Source organism: Bos grunniens, chromosome 9 (assembly GCF_055505025.1).
Source record: "Bos grunniens cultivar Pamir isolate PY7600 chromosome 9, Bosgru_T2T1.0, whole genome shotgun sequence".
NCBI classification, from domain to species: Eukaryota; Metazoa; Chordata; class Mammalia; order Artiodactyla; family Bovidae; genus Bos; species Bos grunniens.
The window spans coordinates 29592093-29618314 of NC_141173.1; the positions used below are offsets into that span (position 1 = coordinate 29592093).

Sequence of the window (26222 nt, forward strand, 5' to 3'; positions counted from 1 at the left end):
CGTCCTCCTTTCCCGATCTGGAACCAGCCGGTTGTTCAATGTCTAGTTCTAACTATTGATTCCTGACCTGCATACAGATTTCTCAAGAGGCAGATCAGGTGGCCTGGTATTCCCATCTTTTTCAGAATTTTCCACAGTTTATTGTGATCCACACAGTCAAAGGCTTTGGCATGGTCAATAAAGCAGAAATAGATGTTTTTCTGGAACTCTCTTGCTTTTTCCATGATCCAGCGGATGTTGGCAATTTGATCTCTGGTTCCTCTGCCTTTTCAAAATCCAGCTTGAACATAAGGAAGTTCATGGTTCACATATTGCTGAAGCCTGGCTTGGAGAATTTTGAGCATTACTTTGCTAGCATGTGAGATGACTGCAATTGTGCGGTAGTTTGAACATTCTTTGACATTTCCTTTCTTTGGGATTGGAATGAAAATTGACCTTTTCCAGTCCTGTGGCCACTGCTGAGTTTTCCAAATTTGCTGGCATATTGAGTGCAGCACTTTCACAGCATCATCTTTTAGGATTTGAAATAGCTCAACTGGAATTCCATCACCTCCATTAGCTTTGTTCGTAGTGATGCTTCCTAAGTCCCACTTGACTTCACATTCCAGGATGTCTGGCTCTAGGTCAGTGATCACACCATCGTGATTATCTAGGTTGTGAAGATCTTTTCTGTACAGTTCTGTGTATTCTTGCCACCTCTTCTTGATATCTTCTGCTTCTGTTAGGTCCATACCATTTCTGTCCTTTATTGAGCCCATCTTTGCATGAAATGTTCCCTTGGTATCTTTAATTTTCTTGAAGAGATCTCTAGTCTTTCCCATTCTATTGTTTTCCTCTTTTTCTTTGCACTGATCACTGAGGAAGACTTTCTTATCTCTCCTTGCTATCCTTTGGAACTCTGCATTCAGATGTTTATATCTTTCCTTTTCTCCTTTGCTTTTCGCTTCTGTTCTGTTCACAGCTATTTGTAAGGCCTCCTCAGACAGCCATTTTGCTTTTTTGCATTTCTTTTTCTTGGGGGTGATCTTGATCCCTGTCTCCTGTACAATGTCACAAACCTCTGTCCATAGTTCATCAGGCACTCTATTTATCAGATCTATTCCTTAAATCTATTTCTCACTTACATTGTATAGTTGTAAGGGATTTGATTTAGGTCATACATGAATGGTCTAGTGGTGTTCACCACTTTCTTCTATTTATGTCTGAATTTGGCAATAAGGAGTTGATGATCTGAGCCACAGTCAGCTCCCGGTCTTCTTTGTGCTGACTGTATAGAGCTTCTCCATCTTTGGCTGCAAAGAATATAATCAGTCTGATTTCGGTGTTGGCCATCTGGTCATGTCCATGTGCAGAGACTTCTCTTGTGTTGTTGGAAGAGGGTGTTTGCTATGACCAGTGCATTCTCTTGGCAAAACTCTATTAGCCTTTGCCCTGCTTCATTCTGTACTCCAAGGCCAAATTTGCCTATTTTTCCAGGTGTTTCTTGACTTCCTACTTTTAAATTCCAGTCCCCTATAATGAAAAGGACATCTTTTTTGGGTGTTAGTTCTAAAAGGTCTTGTAAATAATGCATTTACTTATTTATTCAATTACCTTTATTTGATTGCCTATCAAAGGGTTTCTAGCCTGATGATACAAAAATTCTGAGACATAGTCACTGTCTTCAAGAAGCTTAGAATGGTCTGGGAGGTTAATAAAATACCACAGACAAACAATGCAATGGGGTAAAGGCACTCATCATATTGAATATTAGGAATCAGTCAAGCAAAGATAGGAAGGTTGTCAGGGAAATTTCACACAGGAGATGCACCTAAAGTGAGTTTTAGAGGATGAATTGGTACCAGCTAGATACAGGCATTTATGGGAATGGTGCTGGGAACATATACATGAGCAAAGACAAGAAGATAAGGAAGTCCATGGCATCCTGGGTCAACTCCAAACAGCATGAAGTGATTGAAACATAAAATGAAGTGCAAGTTACAGTGTTGGGCTTCCAGTTGCAAGGCAGAAATAGAAGTTGACATTTCCCCCATTTTATTCCTGTAAGTCATCCAAACAGAATGAGTAGAAAGAAAAAATTATATAATCTCATTTTTAGCCAATCAAAGAAGAGTTAAATCCTAGATGAAACTGGAGGAAAGGCTGACATAAATTATTAGAAATGAAATGAGTGCATTTCCCTTGCTTTTTCTATGGCAATGCCTTTAACTGTGTGAATCACAACAAACTGTGGACAATTCTTAAAGAGATGGGAATATCAGACCACCTTATCTGTCTCCTGAGAAACCTGTATGCAGGACAAGAAGCAACAGTTAGACCTGGACATGGAACAACGGGCTGGTTCAAAATTGAGAAAGCAGTTCGTCAAGGCTGTATATTGTCACCCTGTTTATTTAACTTATACACAGAGTACATCATGCAAAACGCCAGGGTGGATGAGTTACAAGCTGGAATCAAGACTGCAGGGAGAAATAACAATAACCTCAGATATGTAGATGATACCACCCTAGTGGTAGAAAGTGAAGAGGAACTACAGAACCTCTTGATGAGGATGAAAGAAGAGAGTAAAAAAGCAGGCTTAAAAGTCAACATTCAAAAAACTAAGATCATGGCATCCAGATCCCTCACTTCATGACAAATAGATGGGGAAAAACGGGAAACAGTGACAGATTTCATTTTCTTGGTCTCTGGAATCACTGTGGACAGTGACTGCAGTAACAAAATTAAAAGCTTGTTCCTTGGAAGAAAAGCTATGACAAGCCTAGAAAGCACATTAAAAAAGCAGAGACATCACTTTGCTGACAAAGATCCATATGGTCAAAGATATGATTTTTCCAGTAGTCATGTATGGATGTGAGAGTTGAGCCATAAAGAAGGCTGAGCACTGAAGAATTGATGCTACTGAATTGTGGTGCTGGAGAAAAGTCTTGAGAGTCCCTTGGACTGCAAGGAGATCAAACCAATCATAAAGAAAATCAACCTTGAATATTCATTGGAAGGATTGATGCTGAAGGTGAAACTCCAGTACTTTGGCCACCGGATGCAAAGAGCCGATTCATTGGAAAAGACCCTAATGCTGGGAAAGATTGAGGGCAGGAGAAGGGAGTGACAGAGGATGGGATGGTTGGATGGCGTCATCGACACAATGGATTTAGTTTGAGCAAACTCTGGGAGACAGTGGAAAACAGGGGAACCTGGCGTGCTGCAGTCCATGGGGTCACATAGATCAGACATAATTTAGCGACTGAACAACACAACAAGAGTACATTTATGAGGAAAGCAAGAGGGTTTGCCTTGGTTGTAGGTTCCCAAAAGAACCAGCAAAATCTACTTCTCAATGAGAGAGAGCGCACTTGGAGAATTTATGTTTTCACCTAAATTCTTTATTTACAATTGTTAAAACTATTAGTAGGCAACTACAATTAGTAGGTTACAATGCTTTTTTGGGCCTAATTTGGGTTCAAAAAGCAGAGGTAGAATTAACTGAAGTATTCATTTAGGAAGGAAGAAATCTATCGTAGCAGAAGAAAGAGAAAATATTAAAGAATAGAAACTTAGGTGGAGTGGTAAGAAAGGGGAACAATTTCCCTGGCTAAGGAAAAATGAAATAAAAATGACATCTCCCGTTACCTGCCAAAAAAAAATTACTAGGTCAAAAGAAAACTTTCAGATAGATAGAACATGGTCCTGGATATTTCTCCACATGAATGTCCTTTAATTACCAAGTCTAAGAGAAAACTCATCATTTAAAGATGAGAAATTTAAATAGTATGAGAATAGGATCTATAGAAGATATTATAAAGAATAATGAGAAAAGAAATAAGAAAAGCAAGTGTCAGATGATGATCAGGAACCAGAAAAAACAATATGGTAAGCAAATAAAAATAGTTAGTCATGACCTTAAACAAGCAAATCAACTCCTATGAAGCATTAGAGTAAGTGAAAATAAACTTAAGAACCTAGTGAAGAGATAAGGAAACAGTGGGAAAAGAAGAATTGTGAATTAGCAGAGTTCAGACGCTAAGTGAAAGAAACCGAACAAAATAAAATAGAAATACAGTTGACCCTTGGACAACACAGGTTTGAACTGTGCAGGTTGAATTATATGCAGATACTTTTCAACGGTAAATATAGAGTACTACATATTCCATCAATAGAAGAATCTATGAATGTGGAGGAACAGCACATATGGAAGACCAACTATAAGTTTTGCACAAATTAACCCTTGCATTGTTCAAGGGTCAACTGAAAAGAGTTCAAAAGGATACAAAAGAAGATAATATGTATGAAAGATAGGCAAAAGAGAGCCAATATGTAAATAATTGATGTTTCAATAAAAAAATAATTAAAATAATTAAAGATACAATTCAAGACAATTTTCCTCTTTAAAAAAGCTTTAAATTTATTCAAGAAAGTGTTCCCTATACTTCAGGGAAACTTGACTCAGAGTGTTCAATACAAAGACATATCCTAGTAGAGTTACTGGACTCGAAATAGGTAAGATTGGCAGCTAATTTGGAAATGAAGCTAGCGTTTAAGCTCTAGCAGCCTTACTTCAGGTTTAAGCATGTCTTTAAAACATTTTCCTCAACTGTCATTCAATCTAAGGTTTTTCTGTATGAAGATCCAATCTTTTAGATTCCATTTGTAAGAGGTACTTAGAGTATAATTTTCATGTTTTATTAATACTGTGTTAACTGATTCTGTTAATGTTTCTCTCTTACCAAAGACTACCATTTGAAACTGCTATCTGATCATATGCCTGATGAAAGCATACCATAGAGAAAGGAGTAAGTACCCTTTAATATACAGCTGGATGAGTACTGCTGGGAAAGGTAAATGCATACAGCATTTATAGTAAGGGTACTGGCAGAGAAACTAGGTGGAGAGAGCTCTGATCTCAGCCCAATAGCCCCTTAAAGGATTACCCTCTAGATCAGCCCCTTAGATGATCCCAAGAAAGACTGAACTCTACTACACGGTATAAGTAAGACAGGCCAATTGAGGCAAGAAATTCCCTTTGAGAGATGTCAATGGAAGATGGCTTCTGGTTGACTCATATACTTAGCTTCCTCTGACACCAGATCTTTAAAGTAGATAGGGCTGTTTCTGGAGAAAGAAAGATCTATGAGCAATATGGCAGAGCTGGTGGAAGCGACGTCAAGCTATACCAGAAACAAGTTTGGGAAAGTTTGAAGGAAACAATAGAACAAACGACACAGCTCAATGCTACCAATAGCTAAACCTTGGATTTTTGCAGGTAATGCAGGATGGGTTCCATATACGAAGACCTTGATACTAGGAAATGCGAGGATACTTTATGAAGAAATTAAGACCTTACCAGTGAGTTACTTGGTTGGGTACAACTTGGCAGGAAAGTGCTGAAGGGTGTTCACACTTCTAATCATTTCTGAAGTTAAAGCAAATCTTCGAGAGAGTAAAGACTATGAGGAAATAATGTACCCAAAGTCCTTGATCATTCAGCATAAAGAGAACAAGAAGAGGTCAGCTTTTTAATCAACTATACTCCAATATAAAATAAAAAGTTAAGAAAAAGATCAGCTTTATATAAGAATTTGCAAAAGTATTACATGGGGTAACAGAGAACACAGGTAGTGGAGTGAGGTGCAGAGAGCTGGGGTGAGAATCAACAAGCGCTGTCTGGGATAACTTGAAATCAAGCTGCTTAAAATGTCAAGGACCTCCTGGGAGCACCCTATGGTTACAATTAACTCTGGAGGGGAGAAAGCTAAGGCCATAGAAAGTCAGATGTTAAGTTGGTCAAAACAGAATTATGGAATATTTGGAATACTTGAAAATCAAATATGGTGAATTTCATACAAATAAAATAGCAATCTTCCAGATGTTCAACCTGGATTTAGAAAAGGTAGAGGAACCAGAGATCAAATTGCCAACATCTGTTGGATCACAGAAAAAGCAAGAGAGTTCCAGAGAAACATCTACTTCTGCTTTATTGACTAAAAGCCTTTGACTATGTGAATCAAAACAAACTGTGGAAAATTGTTAAAGAGATGGGAATACCAGACCACCTGCCCTGCCTCTTGAGAAATCTGTATGCAGGTCAAGAAGCAACAGTTGGAACAACGGACTGGTTCCAAGTCGGTAAAGGAGTACATCAAGACTATGTATTGTTACCTTGCTTATTTAACTTATATGCAGAGTACATCATGCGAAATGTTGGGCTGGATGAAGCACAAGCTGGAATCAAGATTGCTGGGAGAAATATCAATAACCTCAGATATGCAGATGACACCACCTTTATGACAGAAAGCAAAGAACTAAAGAGCCTCTTGATGAAAGTGAAAGAGGAGAGTGAAAAAGTTGGCTTAAAACTCAACATTCAGAAAACTAAGATCATGGCATCTGGTCCCATCACTTAGTGGCAAATAGATGGGGAAACAGTGGAAACAGTGACAGACTTTATTTTTTGGGGCTCCAAAATCACTGTAGATGGTGACTGTAACCATGAAATTCAAAAACACTTGCTCCTTGGAAGAAAAGCTATGACCAACCTAGACAGCATATTAAAAAGCAGAGACATTACTTTGCCAACAAAGGTCCATCTAGTCAAAGCAATGGTTTTTCCAGTAGTCATCTATGGATGTGAGAGTTGGACTGTAAGGAAAGCTGAGTGCCGAAGAATTGATGCTTTTGAAATGTTGGGTTGGAGAAGACATTGAGAGTCCCTTGGACTGTAAGGAGATCCAACCAGTCTATCCTAAAGGAAATCAGTCCTGAATATTCATTGGAAGGACTGATGTTGAAGCTGAAACTCCAATACTTTGGCCACCTCATGCGAAGAACTGAGTCACTGGAAAAGACCCTGATGCTGGGGAAGATTGAAGGCAGGAGGAAAAGGGGATGACAGAGGATGAGATGGTTGAATGGCATGACTGACTCGATGGACATGAGTTTGCCTAAGCTCCAGGAGTTGGTGGTGGACAGGGAGGCCTGTCCATGGAGGCCTGTGCTGCAGCCCATGGGGTCACAAAGAGTCGGACACGACTGAGTGACTGAACTGAAAATAGCAATATTAGGTCTTTCCAGTGGCTCAGTGGTAAAGAATCCCCCTGTCAATGCAGGAGACTTGGTTTTGATCCCTGATCCAGGAAGATCCCATATACCTTGTAGCAACTAAGCCCATGTGTCACAACTATTGAGCTTGCACCCTAGAGCCTTGCGCTGCAAATACTGAAGTCTGAGCGACTTAGAGCCTTTGCACACAGAGAGAAGCCACCACAGTGAGAAGCCTGTGCACCACAGGCTACTAGAGGGCTGCCCCTGCTCTCCACAACTAGAGAAAAGCTCTCGCAGCAACGAAGAGCCAGCATCAAAAATAAATAGATAAATAAAATTATAAAAAAAAAAAGAATTGCTAAGGAAACATTCTCCCTGGAGGAGGAAATGGCAACCCACTCTGGTATTCTTGCCTGGAAAATTCCATGGACAGAGGAACTTAGCTGGCTACAGTGCAGTGGATTGCAAAGAGTCAGACATGACTGAAGTGACTTAGCACACACAGCTCAGGGAAACACTCCATGCAAAACAATTAAAAAAAAGATTAGCAGTATGATAGCCAAAATACTTGAAAGAATTTAACATTTACCCTTCTTTCTAACAGATTTGATTTTTATACAAAATATCAGTTAGATGAAACAGATTCAACACCTGAAGTAAATACAGAAGCTTAAAACCACTTTATCTTGAAATATCTAAATAATTAATGCAAAGAAAAGTATGTTGGTTTGTTTGTTTAGCTTCGACTGGATCACCTGAATAACTGCCTCAGTTTTCTCTCTCAGCTTTAGATATGCAGTGTCCAGTAGAGGAGCTAGTGAACTTGTTACGTGGCTGATTTGAATTGAGATGTGCAGTAAGGGTATGTTATAAATCAGATTTAGAAGACTTATGAAAAATAATATAAAACATATTATTAATAGTTTTTCTTTTAATGTCATGTTGAAATGGTAATATTTTGGATATATTGAAAGTGAAAGTGGTAGTTGCTCAGTCGTGTCCAACTCTTTGTGACCCCATGGACTGTAGCCCACCAGGCTCTTCTGTCCATGGGATTCTCCCAGCAAGGATACTTGAGTGGCTGGACAGTTTCTTCTCCAGGTGATCCTCCCAACCCCAGAATTGAACCTGGGTCTCCTGCATTGCAGGCGGATTCTTTACCCTCTGAGCCACCAGGGAAGCCCAGTCTATTGGGTTGAACTAAATTAATTTTATCTGTGTTTTTTCTTTTTAATGTGGCTATTAGAAAATTTTAAATTATAGATGTGCCTTATATTCCTATTGCAAAGCACTGATTTGGACATTACCTTAATAATATATTTAATACAGATTCAAAAATCTGATAAATGCTTAAACAGAAATAGTTAGCTTTTTTGTATAGCATAGTAAGTTACATTTTTGGTACATGAATGCTTGATTTTAATATTTTAATATATTTTCATTATATGTAACATTATATTTGATCAACTTCTATGTGATATCAGTAAATCTTAAACATATTTCGGCTAAGGGTTCTTGAGATGGTGAATGTTTTAGAAGTGCCATTAGCATTTCATCAAGGAATCATTCCCAATGTTTATAAAACAACATTTTAAACATTAGAAACATTTCATTCTCTACCTACTTCATTATTTTGATGGAGAATATTTGCTCTTTGTCTTTAAATGTACATATGTTCTATTTGAAATAAATATTATATTTGTGTAGTCATCTGCTTCACTGGTTTAAATATATCTGACTTTCTGTGAAAATTACTGGCTTAGATTTGGGGAAGGAAAAAAAAAGAAAATCTGTGTGGAAAGAAAATTGTTCATTTATATTTTTTAGTAGTAAGTTAATAATATAGGGGAGTGTGCCTTTAATATTATTATTACTATTATCATTTTAAATATCAAAATCACTAATAAAACCATATCTTTAATCAGGATATAGTCTCTTACAATTCTAAGTTTATGCTGACCCCTATTGGTTATTATGTCCTAATCTATTTCTGGCTTATTTTTATAGAACATATGGTAAAATATTTAAACCTGTTTACGTTTAGAATTACAAGCATAAAATACTTTATAAGCCTTTCCTCTCCTTCTAGATGTAAAATTTTACTCATCCTTTAAGACAATTTATTTCAAGTGCCCAAGGTGTTTTAGCCATCAATAGTTTCAGTGTTGGTCTACTGAGGACAGGGGAACTAAACAGCATAATCCATAATTTACAGTGAAATATAACCCGATTATTTTCCTTTAAAAATCTATTTTCACAGTGTTCCATAGCTATAGCCCATTAAGAAATTATCTTTAAAGTTTATGCAGGAATATGTACAAAGGCAGGAAAGCCTTGGGACCAAAGGTAAGTCTGACTTCAGTTAACCTTGGCAGAGGGACACTAATTCCAGGTTAAACTGGGAACTTTTAAAGTGATGTGCAAGATACCATACTATTTCCTTATGGGTATAGATGAGGAATTACAGGAGAGGGTAGAAGGCTATAGAGTGCTGGTTTCTGGACGTGGCCATCTCCAGCAACAAGTAGTGGGGGAAGACTTATCTGTGGATGACACTAAAAAATATAGAGTGGACCGTGGCAGCAGCAACCAGCCAAGATAACAGTGGAAATTGTCCTTTAGGTCATTCCTGATAATCTGCAACTGGAACTCTGTACATTCCATATGCTTCCTAAAATTGCCAGTCCCTGAATGAGATACTAAACCAATTTCTTCACAGTCTATGTTTTGCAGAGATAGTAAGAAAGGGAAAATCTCAACCTCTTAAGAGTTTCAACAGTGCTAATTTTCAGGGATCAAGAACTGCAGCAGCCCAGGAGTTGGTGCAGGGTAGTTCCCAAAGGTACAATGCCAGGAAACCCAGAATGTCAGTTCCATGTCGTTGTAATAATGAACCCTCAAGAAAGAGTAGTGTGTAATTATAAGGCATCTGTAACTAATTTTTAAAAAGATCTGTCATTATTCACCAGGTGGCACTGGTGGTAAAGAACCCACCCGCCAATGCAGGAAACTTAAGAGATATGGGTTTGATCCCTGAGTTGGGAAGATCCCCTGGAGGAGGGCATGGTAACCCACTCCAGTATTCTTGCCTGGGAAATCCATGGGCAGAGGAGTCTGGCAGGCTATAATCCACAGGGTTGTAAAGAGTCAGACATCACTGAAGTGACTTAGCACGCAGGCACATCATTATTTACACTTATTCTGGAGAAGAAAAATCAGTCATGGACTATGCCCTATGAATTTAATCTGAAGCATGGCCTAGTCTTGTTTTTCTTAAACTTGTATTTTAACATAATCTGAGAATTAGGGATAATATTGGTCTCCTTACATATCAGATAGTAAATTTCCAGAATGTTAAAGAGCAAAGATGTATTTTGATCCTATTCTGACTTGAAACTAGGCATAGATTGCCACAGAAAACATAAAACTAAGTATTTTCCTTTACACTGAAGATATTGTTTTATTCCCATGAAGGTACATTCTGAAAGCAAAGTTATTGCTTGGGTAGATATTCTCATAATACTTAATGACTGATAGTCAGTAGGTCTAGATTTCAGAGTAACTTACTTATTTGGTTACATTAGGGTAAATTTTGTGCCCAGTTCATCCTGGGTATTACATTGGCCTAAGTTGATTTTTATTAATGTATTATTGAGACTTTTACTATTACCAGGATAACCTTGGTAACCCTGTTCTCCATTTTTCTCAGGTTAGAATGATCACAATCATCCTCTACTTGGGAGCTTTGATTCTTTGTTCATCCATATATGACAATGAACCCAGAATGTTTCCTGAGGAAAACCTTAACCCTGACTGTCGTATTCCAGAATTCTCTCAGCCCACTTCTTGTCCATGTTTGTTCTGACCTGTGTCTTGTTCTTACTCCTGAATTTCCCCAGGAGACTATTAATTTTCAATTCCATTTGTTTTAATGCCAAAATTTATATCTTGTCCTTAATTGGCAACATAGAGCCTGCTCACATTCTTGGCAAAGAATATAACCTTGAGCTCTCTAGTGCTCAGAAAGATCTAGTCTTTTGATCTAATGATCAAAAAGCTCAATTATGGAAAATTATATTTTAGGAGGATGGCCAGGAGTCTAGGCAGTTCATCCTTCATGAGAGATATTAACACATGTTTCATGGGGGGGAAAAAAAGGTTTTTAAAAGTCAAATAAGTTTCCAGTGTTAACGTGCAACATTAATCACAAGAATATAGTGAGCAGTATCACCCAAACTTACTTGAAATCTTTCTGAGGGTGGCTACCTATTACCATCTCAAAAAATTATTATTCTAATATTTTTGAAAACTGCCCATTAGAGGTATTTTAAATTCGACTCCTGAATCAGGTCACACCATAAGAGAACTAAGCAATTAGCATCTTTTAAAACTCCTAATTTATTTGTGCTTTGGCATTATGACTTTGACGTGCTATAAAAAGTAGCCTGGAGAAACTGCTCCTCCTGAATTGCTGGTTTGTATTTAAAACATGTATTGGATTGTGTTTGAATACAAATCTTAAAAAGCCATCTTTTTAAGTCTCACCGTCAGCAAGTGGAAAATCCCATGGACGGTGGAGCCTGGTAGGCTGCAGTCCATGGGGTCGCTAAGAGTCGGACACGACTGAGCGACTTCCCTTTCACTTTTCACTCACACGCACTGGAGAAGTAAATGGCAACCCACTCCAGTGTTCTTGCCTGGAGAATCCAAGGGATGGGGGAGCCTGGTGGGCTTCCGTCTATGGGGGTCGCACAGAATCAGATACCACTGAAGTGACTTAGCATATATATAGCATACAGTCAGCAAGTAGACAATTTGTTAATTATTTACCTTATAATAATAATTATAATTATTATTTTATAGCTAATAATTTACCTTACAATAATAATTATAATTATTATTTTATAGTAAATAATTATCTACCTTACTATTGATTTACAACCAATGGATATATTGTTCCTTCAGTTCAGTTCAGTTGCTCAGTCTGCTGCTGCACAGCCTTGACCTTCCGTGGGTTATCAGATCAGTCGCTCAGTCATGTCCGACTCTTTGCGACCCCATGAATCGCAGCACGCCAGGCCTCCCTGTCCATCACCAACTCCCGGAGTTCACTCAGACTCATGTCCATCGAGTCGGTGATGCCATCCAGCCATCTCATCCTCTGTCGTCCCCTTCTCCTCCTGCCCCCAATCTCTCCCAGAATCAGAGTCTTTTCCAATAAGTCAGCTCTTCACATGAGGTGGCCAAAGTATTGGAGTTTCACCTTCACCATCAGTCCTTCCAATGAACACCCAGGACTCATCTCCCTTAGGATGAACTGGTTGGATCTCCTTGCAGTCCAAGGGGCTCTTAAGAGTCTTCTCCAACACCACAGTTCAAAATCATCAATTCTTCGGTGCTCAGCTTTCTTCACAGTCCAACTCTCACATCCATACATGACCACTGGAAAAACTATAGACTTGACTAAACGGACCTTTGTTGGCAAAGTACCATCTCTGCTTTTGAATATGCTATCTAGGTTGGTTATAACTTTCCTTCCAAGGAGTAAGCGTCTTTTAATTTCATGGCTGCAGTCACCATCTGCAGTGATTTTTTGTAGCCCCGAAAAATAAAGTCTGACACTGTTTCTACTGTTTCCCCATCTATTTCCCATGAAATGATGGGACCAGATGCCATGATCTGTTTTCTGAATGTTGAGCTTTAAGCCAACTTTTTCACTCTCCTCTTTCACTTTCATCAAGAGGCTTTTTAGTTCCTCTTCACTTAGAGGGTATCAAAATAATTAGGAGTAGGGGATAATTCTCACAGTAAGTGGGGGTTAATAATACTAACAAATCAGTCTCACAAAGTTTAATCTTACATAATAAAATACTGTCCAATCTAGAATGCAAATAATGTCTCATTGAGAAACTCTCTAACCACTAAGAAACTTATAATCAAATTCATTACACATCCAACTTTAATGGGGTCCACAGGGTTGCAAAGAGCCGGACACAGTTAAGCGATTGAACAACCACCACCAGCACTCTTATGACTACTGAGACTATATAATTTATCATCCGAACTTTAAAACATGACTAAAATATGTAGAGAAAAGAAAAGGATCAAGAACAGCCAAACAAGTATGAAGAATAAAGTATAGAAAACTTCCAGATATCAAGATTTTAAAGCAACCATAATTAAAACTATTTATTAGAGAGACAACTATAATTAAATCCATGTGTCAGTAAACTATGTATTGACAACCCAATCCATAAAGTTCAGAAATATGGGTATGGGAATTGATATATGACAGCAATGGTATTACAGATGAGAGAGAAAGGATTATTATTCTCTTATTTATACTAGGACAATTGGTTATCTATAAGAAAAACTCGAATACAGTCGGACTTGGTGGTATGTTGGCACTAGATCAAACCACTCCTGAATGGTCAGGAATTTCACAAATGTCTTCTTAAAACACTGATAGATGGGAATTGCCATAGTGGGAGTAGTTATACTAGAAATCTGCAAATGCTATGTATCAGGACTATTTTTCCCCCAGAGAGCCAGTTTACCATCATATCATTGATTGGATTTTACATCCTACCATACACAAAAATCAGTTCTTTACGTGGATTAAAAACCTAAGCATTTAAGAGCAAAACTTCAAAACTAGAAGAAAATATACGGAGGAAAATGTCTTTAAAATCTTGATACTCCTGAGGAGTTCTAAACAACAAAATCCTGTAACTTTAGGATCAAGTTAAATTTGACTATAAGAAATTTTAAAACATGTTAAGTGAAGTGAAGTGAAGTCGCTCAGTCGTGTCTGACTCTTCGTGACCCCATGGACTGCAGCCCACCAGGCTCCTCCACCCATGGGATTTTCTAGGCAGGAGTACTGGAGTGGGGTGCCATTTCCTTCTCCAATGCATCAAAGTGAAAAGTGAAAGTGAAGTTGCTCAGTCGTGTCCGACTCTTCGATACCCCATGGACTAAAGCCCACCAGGCTCCTCCGTCCGTGGGATTTTCCAGGCTAGAGCACTGGAGTGGGGTGCCATTGCCTTCTCCGTTAAAACATGTTAAAAGGTGTCATCAAAAAGTGTTACTCACTCAGTCGTGTTCGACTCTTTGAAACTCCATGGACTATAGCCCGCCAGGCTCCTCTGTCCATGGCATTTTCCAGGCAGGAATACTGGAGTGGGTTGCCAAATCTTCAAAGGATACCACAAAAAGAAAAAGGAAGTCCAGATTGGGGAATATAACTGATCCACACATAACAAAGAATTTGTATCCAAAAATACATTAAAACCGTCTACAAATCAATAAAGAATAGATAGATAACCCAATTGATAAATGGGCAAAATACTTGAAAAGGCATTTTATTCAGAAGAGGATGCCCCAATGGTCAATAACAAGTTCTCAACCTTACTAGTTATCAGGGAAATGCCAATTGATAGTATAATGAGACATTTCAGTTCTCTTTTATTAGTTAAGAGTGTGAGAAACCCCAGTGCTGATAAAAATGTGACACACAATTCTCACTGCTGGAGAAAGTTTACAGTGGTTAAAACCACTTTGAAGAGCAATTTGCAAATCAGTAAATTGAAGACATTGTAGCACAGACTGCTGGTTCGTCTCTCACATTCATTCATTATGACCATCTTTTGGTGGAGGATGAGGAGCGATGCAGTCGGGAGCAATGGTTTGAAATGTTATTTCTTGAAGACAGGAAAGTTCACGGTTATAACGTTTTTCACTTTACCTTTTTTGTAGGTCAAAATAATTTAAAAGATGTTTATAGCTTATTGGGTGATAAATGTCTCCTCGACAGCTCGTGACATTCAATAAAATCAATAACATGTTTGCGTTGTTATTAGTAAGTTTTATCTAACTAATTTACACATTTTAAATGTGCAAACTTCTTGTAACATCTTAACAGGACAAGTCATTAACATGTTACAACCGCAAACAGTGATAGAATTGGAAGCACCCAAATGAGTAGAAATAAGTGGGCTTCAGGAGTAAATTGAGAACATAAGTGGGGGAAAAAAAGATGCGAAAGTGGAAAAACAAGACGCTTTTTGCCACCTGAATTAGAAGAGCTATCGAGGAACGACACAGGCTAGAAATTCAGGGCCGCGGGTGCGGAACCCAGCAAAATGCCCTCCCCTTCCAGGCCGCGAAGGAAGTGACGCAGGCGGAGGGGCGGGGTGGGCTCTGCGCCGGAAGTGGGTTGTAGTTAGTAAATAAGCGGGGAAAGGCGAGAGAAGGTGCTGTCTCCATCTTGTTGGCATACGCTGCTCCTGCGACGTTGTGGAGATGGGGAGCGTCTTGGGGCTGTGCTCCATGGCGAGCTGGGTAAGTTGGTTGTTAGCGGCCTGAGGGGGCTAGCGTGAGAGATGAGAGAAAAGGCCCCGAGCAGGCCTGGCTGAGACCCGGCGGGACCGTGTTACCCCACCCAACAGGGAGGCCTTTCTTTCCCGTTTCCTCCCTATCTCCTTTGGCCATTCCGACACAGCTTCGCGGCCCTGAGTCTTTGGAAGAGCCGACCCGGGTAGCCACGAGGAGCAGTGGACATGAGTGAGTGACCCGGATGGGAGATTCCAAGCTGAGAGCTAGCAGTTTTTCCTCCCCAACCCGCTTTTCATGAAGGCTATTGCCTATTCTTCCAGGCCCCTTTTTGTCCTTTATGTTTTATGTCTGCCTGGGCCCTTTCTACAAAGGTCTTAGGCCGCTTCGTTTTGTGGAGTACCCCATCTCTTCTCGTCATCTCCTCCCAGCGACCTCAGACTGCAGCACTGTCATCCCCCGAGGCCTCTTTGTTCTGTCGCGCAGACTGCAGTTAAATGACGGATATGTGGAGCAGCCCCGCAGTCATACTGATATAGTTATATCCTTTTTAAATAGTCCGAACTCTGTGAGTGAGTCCTCGAGCTTAATGATATGAGAAAATTATGTATTTCTCAAATATGTGTTTGAAAAAGCTGGTCAGTTCTGTGTTATCAGATACCTGTTTTTTTTTGACAGAAAGATGCTTGTGTAATTCGATATCTCACTTTTAATTTGGTGTACGTTGCAGTTTGATAGCGTTGTTAGAGTGAAACCATTCTTCATTATGGTGGCAGGATTTTTTGATTCAGGTGGTACAAATAAGTTTGAGTTTGATATAAACACTCCCCCGTCCCCCAATAAACAAAAATTGACTTTACAGTTAAAGGTATTTGTAATATGGGGCGAGATATTTGAGTTCAAATCTTAGTTCTTTAACCCATGATTTCTAAATTCTGTTTTTAACAATTCCTTGTCTGATTTACCAGATGACTCCATTATATACATTAGGTAACATTTCTGTTGTTTTTGTATCTCTTTTTAAAAAGTTTTCAATGTGGCTTGAAATATGAATGTTAAATTTTAGTAAAATACTACATAGAGGTTACTCCAACCCAGGTCATTGTCTTGATTTTACACACACACCCACAAAATTTTTTTTTTTCTTGTAGCTGGGCGTAGAAAACTGGTATATTTTTCTTTCTTTCAAAGGTATATTTTTACCTCATTATGAAAGTAGAGAATCTACTTGAAACCATTGAGTATCTTATAAGAGGCATATTTAGGGTAATAAACTTAATGTATTGCAAAATGATTATTATAGAATTGTTTTAATTGAGGGGGGTGAGATGTTGTGTAATTCTGTTTGTAAAGTCAGATTTTGTCCGGTTAGCAAATGGGCATGTTCTTTATATAGTAGGGATACATGTTTTGCATTTTGTTTTCAATTTGTAGACCTGTGATGAGCAGTCTTTTTTGCCTCGAGGATGGTTATGGTTAAAAAAAGATTTGGGGGATTAATAAAAACATGTGTTTTAAATCGTTTTAGTGAACAATGTGGGAAAAATTACATTCGTATTAAAATTTTTACAACTTAGTTCTCCACTTAGTCACAGTTCTATAGACAGAGCCTTTTAGTTACTGTTAATATGAAGGTGCATTGGAAAGATGGTAACAAGGAGACACTTTCTTACCTTCCAGTAATTAGGTCTCTGGTGGTTAGAGAGGCTAGGTGTCTAAGGCTGCTCATCATGGTTCTAGGCAATTCTGGTTGTTTTTTCCCCTTTCTTTCTTGGTGTCTCTGTCTCTATTTCTGAATTGTTCAATTTTAGTGCAGTTCAGTAGCAATTAGAATATGCCTTGTATTTTACAAATCCTTTTCTCCCATGGTCTTAACAGATGTGCTCATTTATTTAGAGGTTTTGACATATTGAAATTTAGTCAAGTATTCAAAAGTATTCAGGTCATTAACTTAGATCAGTTAAGCCAGAATGAAAATGAACCTCATTCTTTGTTTGCTCAAGTTTCTTTAGACTTAATCAGTTTTTACAAAGATTTTTTTGTTTGTTTAGGAAAATGGTAGAAAATGTCTGAACTATGGAAAAAAGTGTAAAAAATTACTTGTGATACTGTGTATCACAGAGATTGGAGTGTTTAATTTTTTTTATTTCATTTTGTGGGGTTTTTTGTTTTGTGTTTTTGCTGTTGAGTGGTCTAGAATTAGATTGATGGTAATCCTTGGTTCAAGCATGGCTGTCTATCTGATTGGTGATTAAGCATTTTTATAAACACAGGTGGACCTGCCACCTAATCCTGCAACTACAGCATCACCAGCAATTGATGCTTACTCAGGTGCTTTTCCCACCTCAGTCTAAAGATGATGCTAGTGAGTAGCGTTGACTTTTTGAATCACTGTGTTTTGTATAGAACAACTATCAGTTTTTTGCCCAAATGTTAAGTAATTGAGAAGAAGCTTGTGATTCCTGCCTGCTTATTTTGTGCAGTCTCTTGCTAGATTTATATTTTTTAGTACAATGACTTGATTTTGTAGAAATGATTCATAGTTGCTATAAATAGCCAAGCAGTGCAGAGTACAAAATGTAAATGTCACCAACAAAATCCCACTACATTTCTTCTCTCTCAATGCATGCATACACATGGGTGAATAAACAGAAATATTTTTTAAGGAGTGGTAGCGTGCTGAACATATATTTTTAAACAGAATTAATTTTTTCTGAATTTAACAGAAGAATGTAAAAGTAAAGGAATTGCTGAGTGTTAAATTCTTCTTCATCAGGAGAGGTTCTGAAAGAGTTCTCTCAAGAGATGTTTCTAGAGCAGTGGTTCTCAGTTGTCCCCCAGGGAACATTGGACAGTGCCTGTGGATACTTTTCATTGTCACAACTTGGGATAAGGTGCTAATAGCATCAAGTGGGTAGAAGCCAGGAATACTGCTAAATGTTTTACAATATATAGGATAGTCCTCAACAGCAAAGACTTATTTGGCCCCAGATGTCAATAGTGCCATAGGTGAAAAATCCTGCCTTATCCTCTTCAGTTGGCCGGTATAAGAAATGAAATGAAATCTAAGGGTCTTAACTGCACTTTAAAAAATGAATTAAACTAATCATTTAATTTTCACCTCTACCTTCAACCTCTCTTATGGAGGTACGTGGTACCACCTATTCCTGATCTGTTTGATGATCCTGTACAAATTTTATTGCTTAACTTTTTTCCTTTACTTTCTAACCTGTTAACTCAGTATTCTTCTGGTTTTTTAATTTGTTTTCCTTTTAATTTTATTCCTTCTGTTAAAAATCTTTTATTTTTCATTTTATTGGTGTTTCTAAAGTAATTGATGTATTCATTTTGCCAACTTTAACTAGAATTTCTTTGTATTATTTTTTATGACTGTTTCGTTTTATAACCATAATTCCCTCAGTTGTTTAATCTTTAAACCAGTCATTCTTAAAGTATATCCTGGACTACACTTAACTGGAAATGCTGACTGGGTCCCAGCATTGTGGTTTAATATTCTCTCCAGTGATTCTGATGGAAAACCACTGTTCTACTGTTAAGTGGATTCATAGTTCAGAGCATTCTTTTTTTTCTTTTTAAAACCATAGCTTCTCTAAGTTCTGTTTCTTTTTTTATGTGTCATCTCATAATTGACCAAATTGGGTCATCTAATAGATTTTTTCCAAAAAGAATTCATGGATGTTGAAATCCCTGAATTTTTTTCATATTTAAAAATGCCTCTTGCTTTCTTGAGAAACACTGTGGACTGGTATAATAGCATACCCATTTCTTTCAGGACTTGAGGTATTTCTATGGATTATGTTCTGTCTTCCCCTGCTCTGGTAGCCATTTCCTTTTAACACGTCTCATACACAGCAGCTTCTGCCTGAGCGTCTGAAGAGTTTATTTATCTTTAAAATTAACCAAATATGTCTGACTTTAAATCTTTCATCACTTTTTATTCTTCTAGAAAATAGTGGGTTTTTCTGAAGATACAGATTTATTTCTTTAAGGAAATTCTTATTGTATCTTTGAATGTCCTTTTTGTTACATTTAGAGGCTTCTCCATTTTAAAGACATGAGTTAAGTTCGTGTTGTCTTCTTTTTTCTCCATATTATTTTTCCTATATTTCTGTCGTTTTTCTTTAGTTAATTTAATTTACATAAAATTCATACTTTGTAGTGTGTGGTTCAGTGAACCTTGACAAACCGTGTAGTTGTGTAACCACTAAAGAACTTTTGTCACCTTAAAAAGTTATGCCATCTGCATTCTGGAAAATCCCTGGGCTTTTTTCCCAGTTTTGCCTTTCCAGAATGTCCTGTAAATGGAATCATACAGCATATAGCCTTCAGAGTGTGGCTTCTCTTACTCAGTGAATTAGTATAATTCAAGATTCATTCATATTATGGTGTCTGTTAGTAGTTTCTTCCTTTTTATCATTACGTGGTATTCCATTGCTTGGATTCCATTGCTCCACAGCTTGTCTCCAACAGCTGAGGGTCATTTCCACATTTTGGAAATGAAGTAGCTGTTCGTGTTCCTATAAAGTTTTCTTGTGTGTCTATAACTTATTTTATGTACCTAAATATCTTGCATTGGGATTGCTAAATCATATGGTAAATGTACATTTGACTTACAAGAAATTTTCAAATTTATCTCCAAGATGGTCATACCAGGTTTTATTCCCACCAGCAAATATTTCCTTCAAGTCTGTGGCTTGTATTTTCATTCTCATACTGATGGCTTTCAAAGAGTAGAAGTGATTGTTCTTTCTATATTGATCTGCTTTGTCACTTTTAGCAAAAGCCTGTTTACCATCTTTGTTTTTCTTAACTCTGTTCTTCTGTTATTTGTGTCCATAGTTTTGCGTAAATTACCCTAGTTTGATTCTTGTTGCTTTTAAGTTAATCTTGAAATCAGGTAGTGTGATTCTAACTACTCTTTCAACATTCTTTGGGCTATTCTAGTTCTTTTGCTTTTCTGTAAAAGTTTTAGAAGCAGTTAGTTGCTACCAAACACCTGCTGGAATTATGATTGGGCTTGGGTTAAATTTATAGATCAGTTTGGAAAGAATTGTTACCTAAATGAGGAGTCTTCCAATCCATGAACTCAGTTTATCATGCCATTAACCTAAATATTTGATTTCTTTCATCAGTGTTTTTCTTTAATTTTCATCATTTGAAAGCTGGTGTATATTTTACTAGGTTTATAAGTATTTTTGTTTAGTTTCACTTTCCAGTTGTTTGTTGTTAGTGTGCAGAAGTGTAATTGATATGTATATACTGACCTTGTGTCCTGTGACCTTATTAATCTTTCTTGTAGTTCTAGTAGCATTTTGTAAGTTCTTTGGGGTTGTTCATGTTGACAATTATGTGTGAAGGAAAGCAGCTTTATCTCTTCCTTTCCAAAGTATGTACTTTCTTTATTTTTCTTGTTTTTGTTTTTTGTTTTGTAAATGCTTTTTATCAAAGCATCTACATGATATTTAAGGGTATCCTCAAGTCAAGCATATTCTGTTTGTTTGCTGAAAGTTTTTTCTGTTCTTCAGTTGCTCAGTCACGTCTGACGCTTTGTGACCCCATGGACTGCAGCACACCAGGCTTTCCTGTCCTTGACCATCTCCTGGATCTTGCTCAAACTCATGTCCATTGAGTCAGTAATGCCATCTCATCCTCCGTCATTCCCTTCTCCTCCTGCCTTCAGCCTTTCCCAGCATCAGGGTCTATTCCAGTGAGGCGGCTCTTCAAATCAGGTGGCCAAAGTATTGGAGCTTCAGCTTCAGCATCAGTCCTTCCAGTGAATATGCAGGACTGATTTCCTTTAGGATTGACTGATTTGGTTGCCCTGCAGTCCCAGGGACTCTCAAGAGTCTTCTCCAACAACTCAGTTCGAAAACATCAAATCTTGGGCACTCAGCCTTTGGCTACTGGAAAAACCATAGCTTTGACTGTATGGACCTTTGTCAGCAAAATGATGTCAGAGACCAAGCATCTTTTAATTTCATGGCTGCAGTCACTGTCCACAGTGATTTTGGAGCCCAAGAAAATTAAGTCTTTCACTGTTTATACTGTTTCCCCACCTATTTGCCATGAAGTGATGGGACTGGATGCCATGATCTTTGTTTTTTGAATGTTAAGTTTTAAGCCTGCTTTTTCACTCTCCTCTTTCATCTTCATCAAGAGGCTCTTTAGTTCCTCTTTGCTTCCTGCCCTAAGGGTGTAGTCATCTGCATATCTTAGATTATTGATATTTCTCCCTGCAGTCTTTATTCCAGCTTGTGTTTCATGTAGCCCGGCATTTCATGTGATGTACTCTGCATATAAGTTAAATAAGCAGGGTGACAATATATAGCCTTGACACACTTCTTCCCAATTTGGAACCAGTCCTTTGTTCCATGTCTGGTTGTAACTTGCTTCTTGACCTGCATACAGATTTCTCAGGAGGCAGGTCAGGTGGTCTGGTATTCCCTTCTCTAAGAATTGTCCACAGTTTGTAGTGATCCACACTGTAGTGATCCACACAGTCAAAAGCTTTAGTGTAGTCGGTGGAGCAGGAAATGTTTTTCTGGAATTCTCTTGCTTTTTCTGTGATCAGCAGATGTTGGCCATTTGACCTCTGGTCCCTCTGCCTTTTCTAAACCTAGCTTGTTCATCTGGAAGTTCTCAGTTCACTTACTGTTGAAGCCTGGCTTGGAAGATTTGGGGCATGCCCTTGTTTGCATGTGAAATGAGTGCAATTGTGTGGTAGTGAGCATTCTTTGGCATTGCCCTTTTTTGGGATTGGAATGAAAACTGACCTTTTCCAGTCCTGTGGCCACTGCTCAGTTTTCCAAATTTGCTGGCATATTGAGTGCAGCACTTTGACAGCATCATCTTTTAGGATTTGAAATAGCTTAGCTGGAATTCCATCACCTCCACTTTGTCCCTAGTAATGCTTCCTAAGGCCCAGTTGACCTCACACTCCCGCATCTCTGGCTCTAGGTGAGTTTTTTAAATTTGTTTTATAATGAATGGGTATTGAATTTTTCAAATTACTTTTTTGCATTGTGTGAGATGGCCCTGGTGGTAATTTTCTTCAGTCTGTTAATGTGGTAAACTAATTTGATTGAATTTCAAAAGCTTAACCAAATTTGCTTTCTCCCAGCTCAACCCCGCCTGATTACAGTGTATTAACCTTTTGTATGCTTTTTTAAAACTATTTTTAAAAATCAGGTTTAGCTTTACAGAAAAATTGAGAGGAAGATAGAGATTTCCCATATATGCCCTGTGTCCCCATATGCATAGCTTCCCTTGTTGCAAACATTCCCCACCAGAGAGGTGCGTTTGTTAGTTACTAAGCCTACACTAACGATCATCATCTCCCAAAGTCTGTAATTTACATGAGTCCTAACTATTTGAATGTGAGCCAGTCTTGCCTTTTGGGACAAATCCCACTTGGTTGTGGTGTGTAATTCTTTTTCCTACATTGTTGGACGTAATTTGCTAATATTTTATTGAGATTTTATGCCTTTATTCATGAGAAAGGTTAATCTTTTATTATAATGTGTTTGTCAGGTTTTGTTATTAGAATGATGCTTATTTTATAGAACAAGTTAGAAAGTATTCCCCCTCTACTTGTGTTCTCTGAGATTCAAGGGAATCGATGTAGATTCACTAGTGAACCTGCCTGTGCCAAGTGCTGTTTTGGAAGGCTGTTAATTATTGATTAAATTTCTTTAATAGAGGTCTATTCAAATTGTTTCTTGTGTGTGAGTTTTAGCAGCTTGTATCTTTCAAGGGTTTTGTCCATTTGTGTAGGTTCTCAAATTTGTGGGCACAGAATTGTTCATGGTATTCTTTCATTATCCTTTTCATGTCCACAGGACCTACAGTGACATCTTCTCTGTCATTTCTAACGTTAGTAATCTGTGTTATCTTTTTTTGTTAGTTAGCCTGGTTGGGGGCTTATTTTTATTGATCAAAGAACCACGTTTTGTTTTCATTGGTTTTTCTCTATTTTCTGTCTTTGATTGCGTTGATGTCTAGTCTAGTTCTTTTTTTTCTGTTTTCTTTCAGTTTGCATTTCTTTTTCTAGTTTCCTAAGATGGAAGCTTAGATGATTGATTTTAGATTTTCTTTTCTGGTAAATGCATTCAGTGCTGTAAATTTGCCTAAAAGCACTGCTTTCACTACATCCCATAAGTTTCTATAAATTGTGTTATTATTTTAATTCAGATTTTTAAAAATTTCTCTTGAGACTTCTTTGACTTCTGTGTTTATTTTAGATAAGTACATTGTTTTAAGAATTTGGGGGATTTTCCAGTTACCATTTTGCTATTGATTTCTAGTTGATTTGTAGTCTGAGAGCAGTCAGTGCTCTTTCAAGTTCGATACTGTGTTTTATTGTCAGCAGTGTGCTTTTGGTTACTATTCCATGTCATCTTGGAGAATGTGTTCGCTGGTCACAGGGTAGAGTAGTCTATAGATGTCAGGCACCCATTTGATTGGTGGTGGTGAGTGCAGCTGTCCTTCCTGATTTTCTGCTAGCTCAGTCTGTCCATTTCTGAGAGAGACACTGGAGTCTCTCTAACTCTGACAGTGGAGTCATCTGTTTCTGTTTGCAGTTTTACTGGGTTTTTGCCTTCACAGTTTGATGCTCTGCCATTAGGTGCATACATATTTAGAATTGTTAACATCTTCTTGGAGAATTGGATCCCTGTATCATTATGTAGTGTCTTTTTTTATCCCAGATAACTTTGCTTGTTTTGAGGTCTGCTCTACCTGCAACCAGTGCAGCTACCCTCTCTCATTTAGTGTTCACATGTTGTATTTTCCCCTTCCATTCACTTTTATTCTGTGTGTCTTTATATTTATAGTGAGTCTCTTGTAAGCAGTGTAATTGGGTCTTGTTTTTTGAACACTCTGACAGTCTGTCTTTTAATTGAATAAATTTAGGCCTCTGATCTCCAAGGTGATTACTGATAGATTTGGACTAGTATTTACTGTATTTGTTACTGTTTTCTATTTGTTGCCCTTGTTTTTCCTGTTGTGTGTTGGGGGAGAAGGGTGTTTAAATTAAGCATTGTATATGATTCCATTTTCTCTCCCTTTTAGCATATCAGTTAAACATCTTTTAGCTTTTATGAAGTGTTATTTACTTGTTTTTCGGTTGTTGCCCAATTTATTAGTCCATTTGGGCTGTTGTAACAATACCACAGGCTGGGTGGCATGTGAACAACAGAAATTTGTTTCTCACAGTACTGGAGGCTGGCAGTCCAAGATTAGGGTGCCCGCATGGCTATCTTTTGTATCTGGTGAAGGCCCTCTTCAGGGTTGTAGACTGCCAACTTGTTGGTGTTTCCTCATATAGTCGAAGAGGTGAGGCGCTCTCTCTCTGCCGCCTTTATGAGAGCACTACTCTTCGTGCGGGCTCGGCCTTTTTGACCTAATTCTTCCCAAAGGCCCTATCTCATAACATCATCACCTTGTGCATTAGATTTTCATCATACGATTTTTGGTCTGTAGCACTCTAGAATTTGAAATAACATTTACAGCTTATCCACTTTGAAGTAACAGCATACTACTACACTACACACTTACAGCTAGTGTTAATACCTTATAATAGGAAAACGATCCTGATTCCTGTCTCCTTTCCTTTCTACATTACTTTCATTCATTAAATACACACACAGGAACCTATGTGTCTACACACATGTATATGTATAGGCATAACATGTGCGTATGTAACAATACATTGTTGCTCTTATTTTGAGCAAACAAGTTAGCTCAACTAAGAATAAGAAAAGTAAGTTTTTACTTTTATTTATAAGAGTAATTTTATATGTAGAGTTTCTGAATTATATTATTTTCCTCCTTTAGAGAATTTTGAACATTTCTTGCAAGCAAGTCTAGAGTTTGGCAACAAATTCCATTTTATTTGAGAAAATATTTCTTCTTTTGAAGGATAATTTGCAGAGTACAGAACTGTAGGTTGGCGAGTTGTTTTCTCTCAACACTAAAATATTTCACTTCACTCTTGTTTGCATGGTGTCTGAGGAAAACTTGAATATATCGATAATTCATCCTTTGTTCCTCTGTAGGTAAGGTAAGGTGTTTTTCCTCTGGCTTCTTCCAGGATATTGTATTTTCTGTTGCTTCAAAGCGATTTATCTAGGTGTAGGGGTTTTTGTTGGTGGTGGTGTTTTTTTTTTTTGTGGAGGGTGGGGTGTGTATGTCTGATGTTAATTTGGGGGAAGTCTGTCATTTAAAAAATATTTCTTTTCCTTGTGATATTCACATTATGTTTTACCATTTGCAGTTATCTCACGATTCTTGGATATTCTGTTGAACAGAATGTCAGTCTTTACTCTCTTGGCTTTTCAATTTGGAAAATTTCTATTGATACAGTCTTAAGCTCAGAAATTATTTCCTCAATCATGTCTGCGTTTTCATTTCTGCTACTGTTTTTTGTTTCTAACATATATTTTTTTGAAGGATTTCATTTCTACTTCTTGTATGCTGTCTACATTATTCAGTAGAACCCTTAACATATGATAGTTGTTTTATATTTTTGGTTTGATCAGTCTAATATCTCTGCTGTGTCTGGTTTTGATGCTTGCTGTGTCTCTTCAAATTGTGTTTTTTGCCTTTTGTAATGTCAATAATTTTCCTGATAGCCAGATACTATGTACCAGGGAAAAGGAACTTGATTGTGTCCTGGTGAGGTGTGGGTGAAAGAGAAACATCCATTATTCTCTGATTAGATTTTAGTCTTTTAGTAAGCTTATGCCTCTGGACTGTGAACTTCCTAATATTTCTTAGTCTCCCCTCTGTCCCCCTATAAATGGGAGAGGATGGCTTGAAAAGCTAGAGTT

The 26222-nt window shown here is 37.8% G+C and overlaps 1 protein-coding gene and 1 long non-coding RNA gene across 2 annotated transcripts in view; one reads left to right on the forward strand and one right to left on the reverse strand.

Annotated features, from left to right (window-relative positions):
* Positions 1 to 849: 849 nt before the first annotated feature.
* On the reverse strand, positions 850 to 15218 carry LOC147365735 (uncharacterized). The gene is made up of 3 exons (XR_015132694.1): positions 15112 to 15218; positions 14134 to 14234; positions 850 to 1512 (listed from the first exon to the last, which is right to left on the reverse strand). It is a non-coding gene; the product is annotated as an uncharacterized LOC147365735 (long non-coding RNA).
* A 46-nt stretch (positions 15219 to 15264) lies between these two features.
* SERINC1 (serine incorporator 1) overlaps positions 15265 to 26222 on the forward strand; it is a 33942-nt gene continuing 22984 nt past the window's right edge. Inside the window, exon 1 of the mRNA XM_086317092.1 lies at positions 15265 to 15381. Within this exon, the coding sequence (XP_086173218.1) occupies positions 15343 to 15381 (39 nt within the window). The 5' untranslated portion in view covers positions 15265 to 15342. The remainder of the gene's footprint in view (positions 15382 to 26222) is intronic.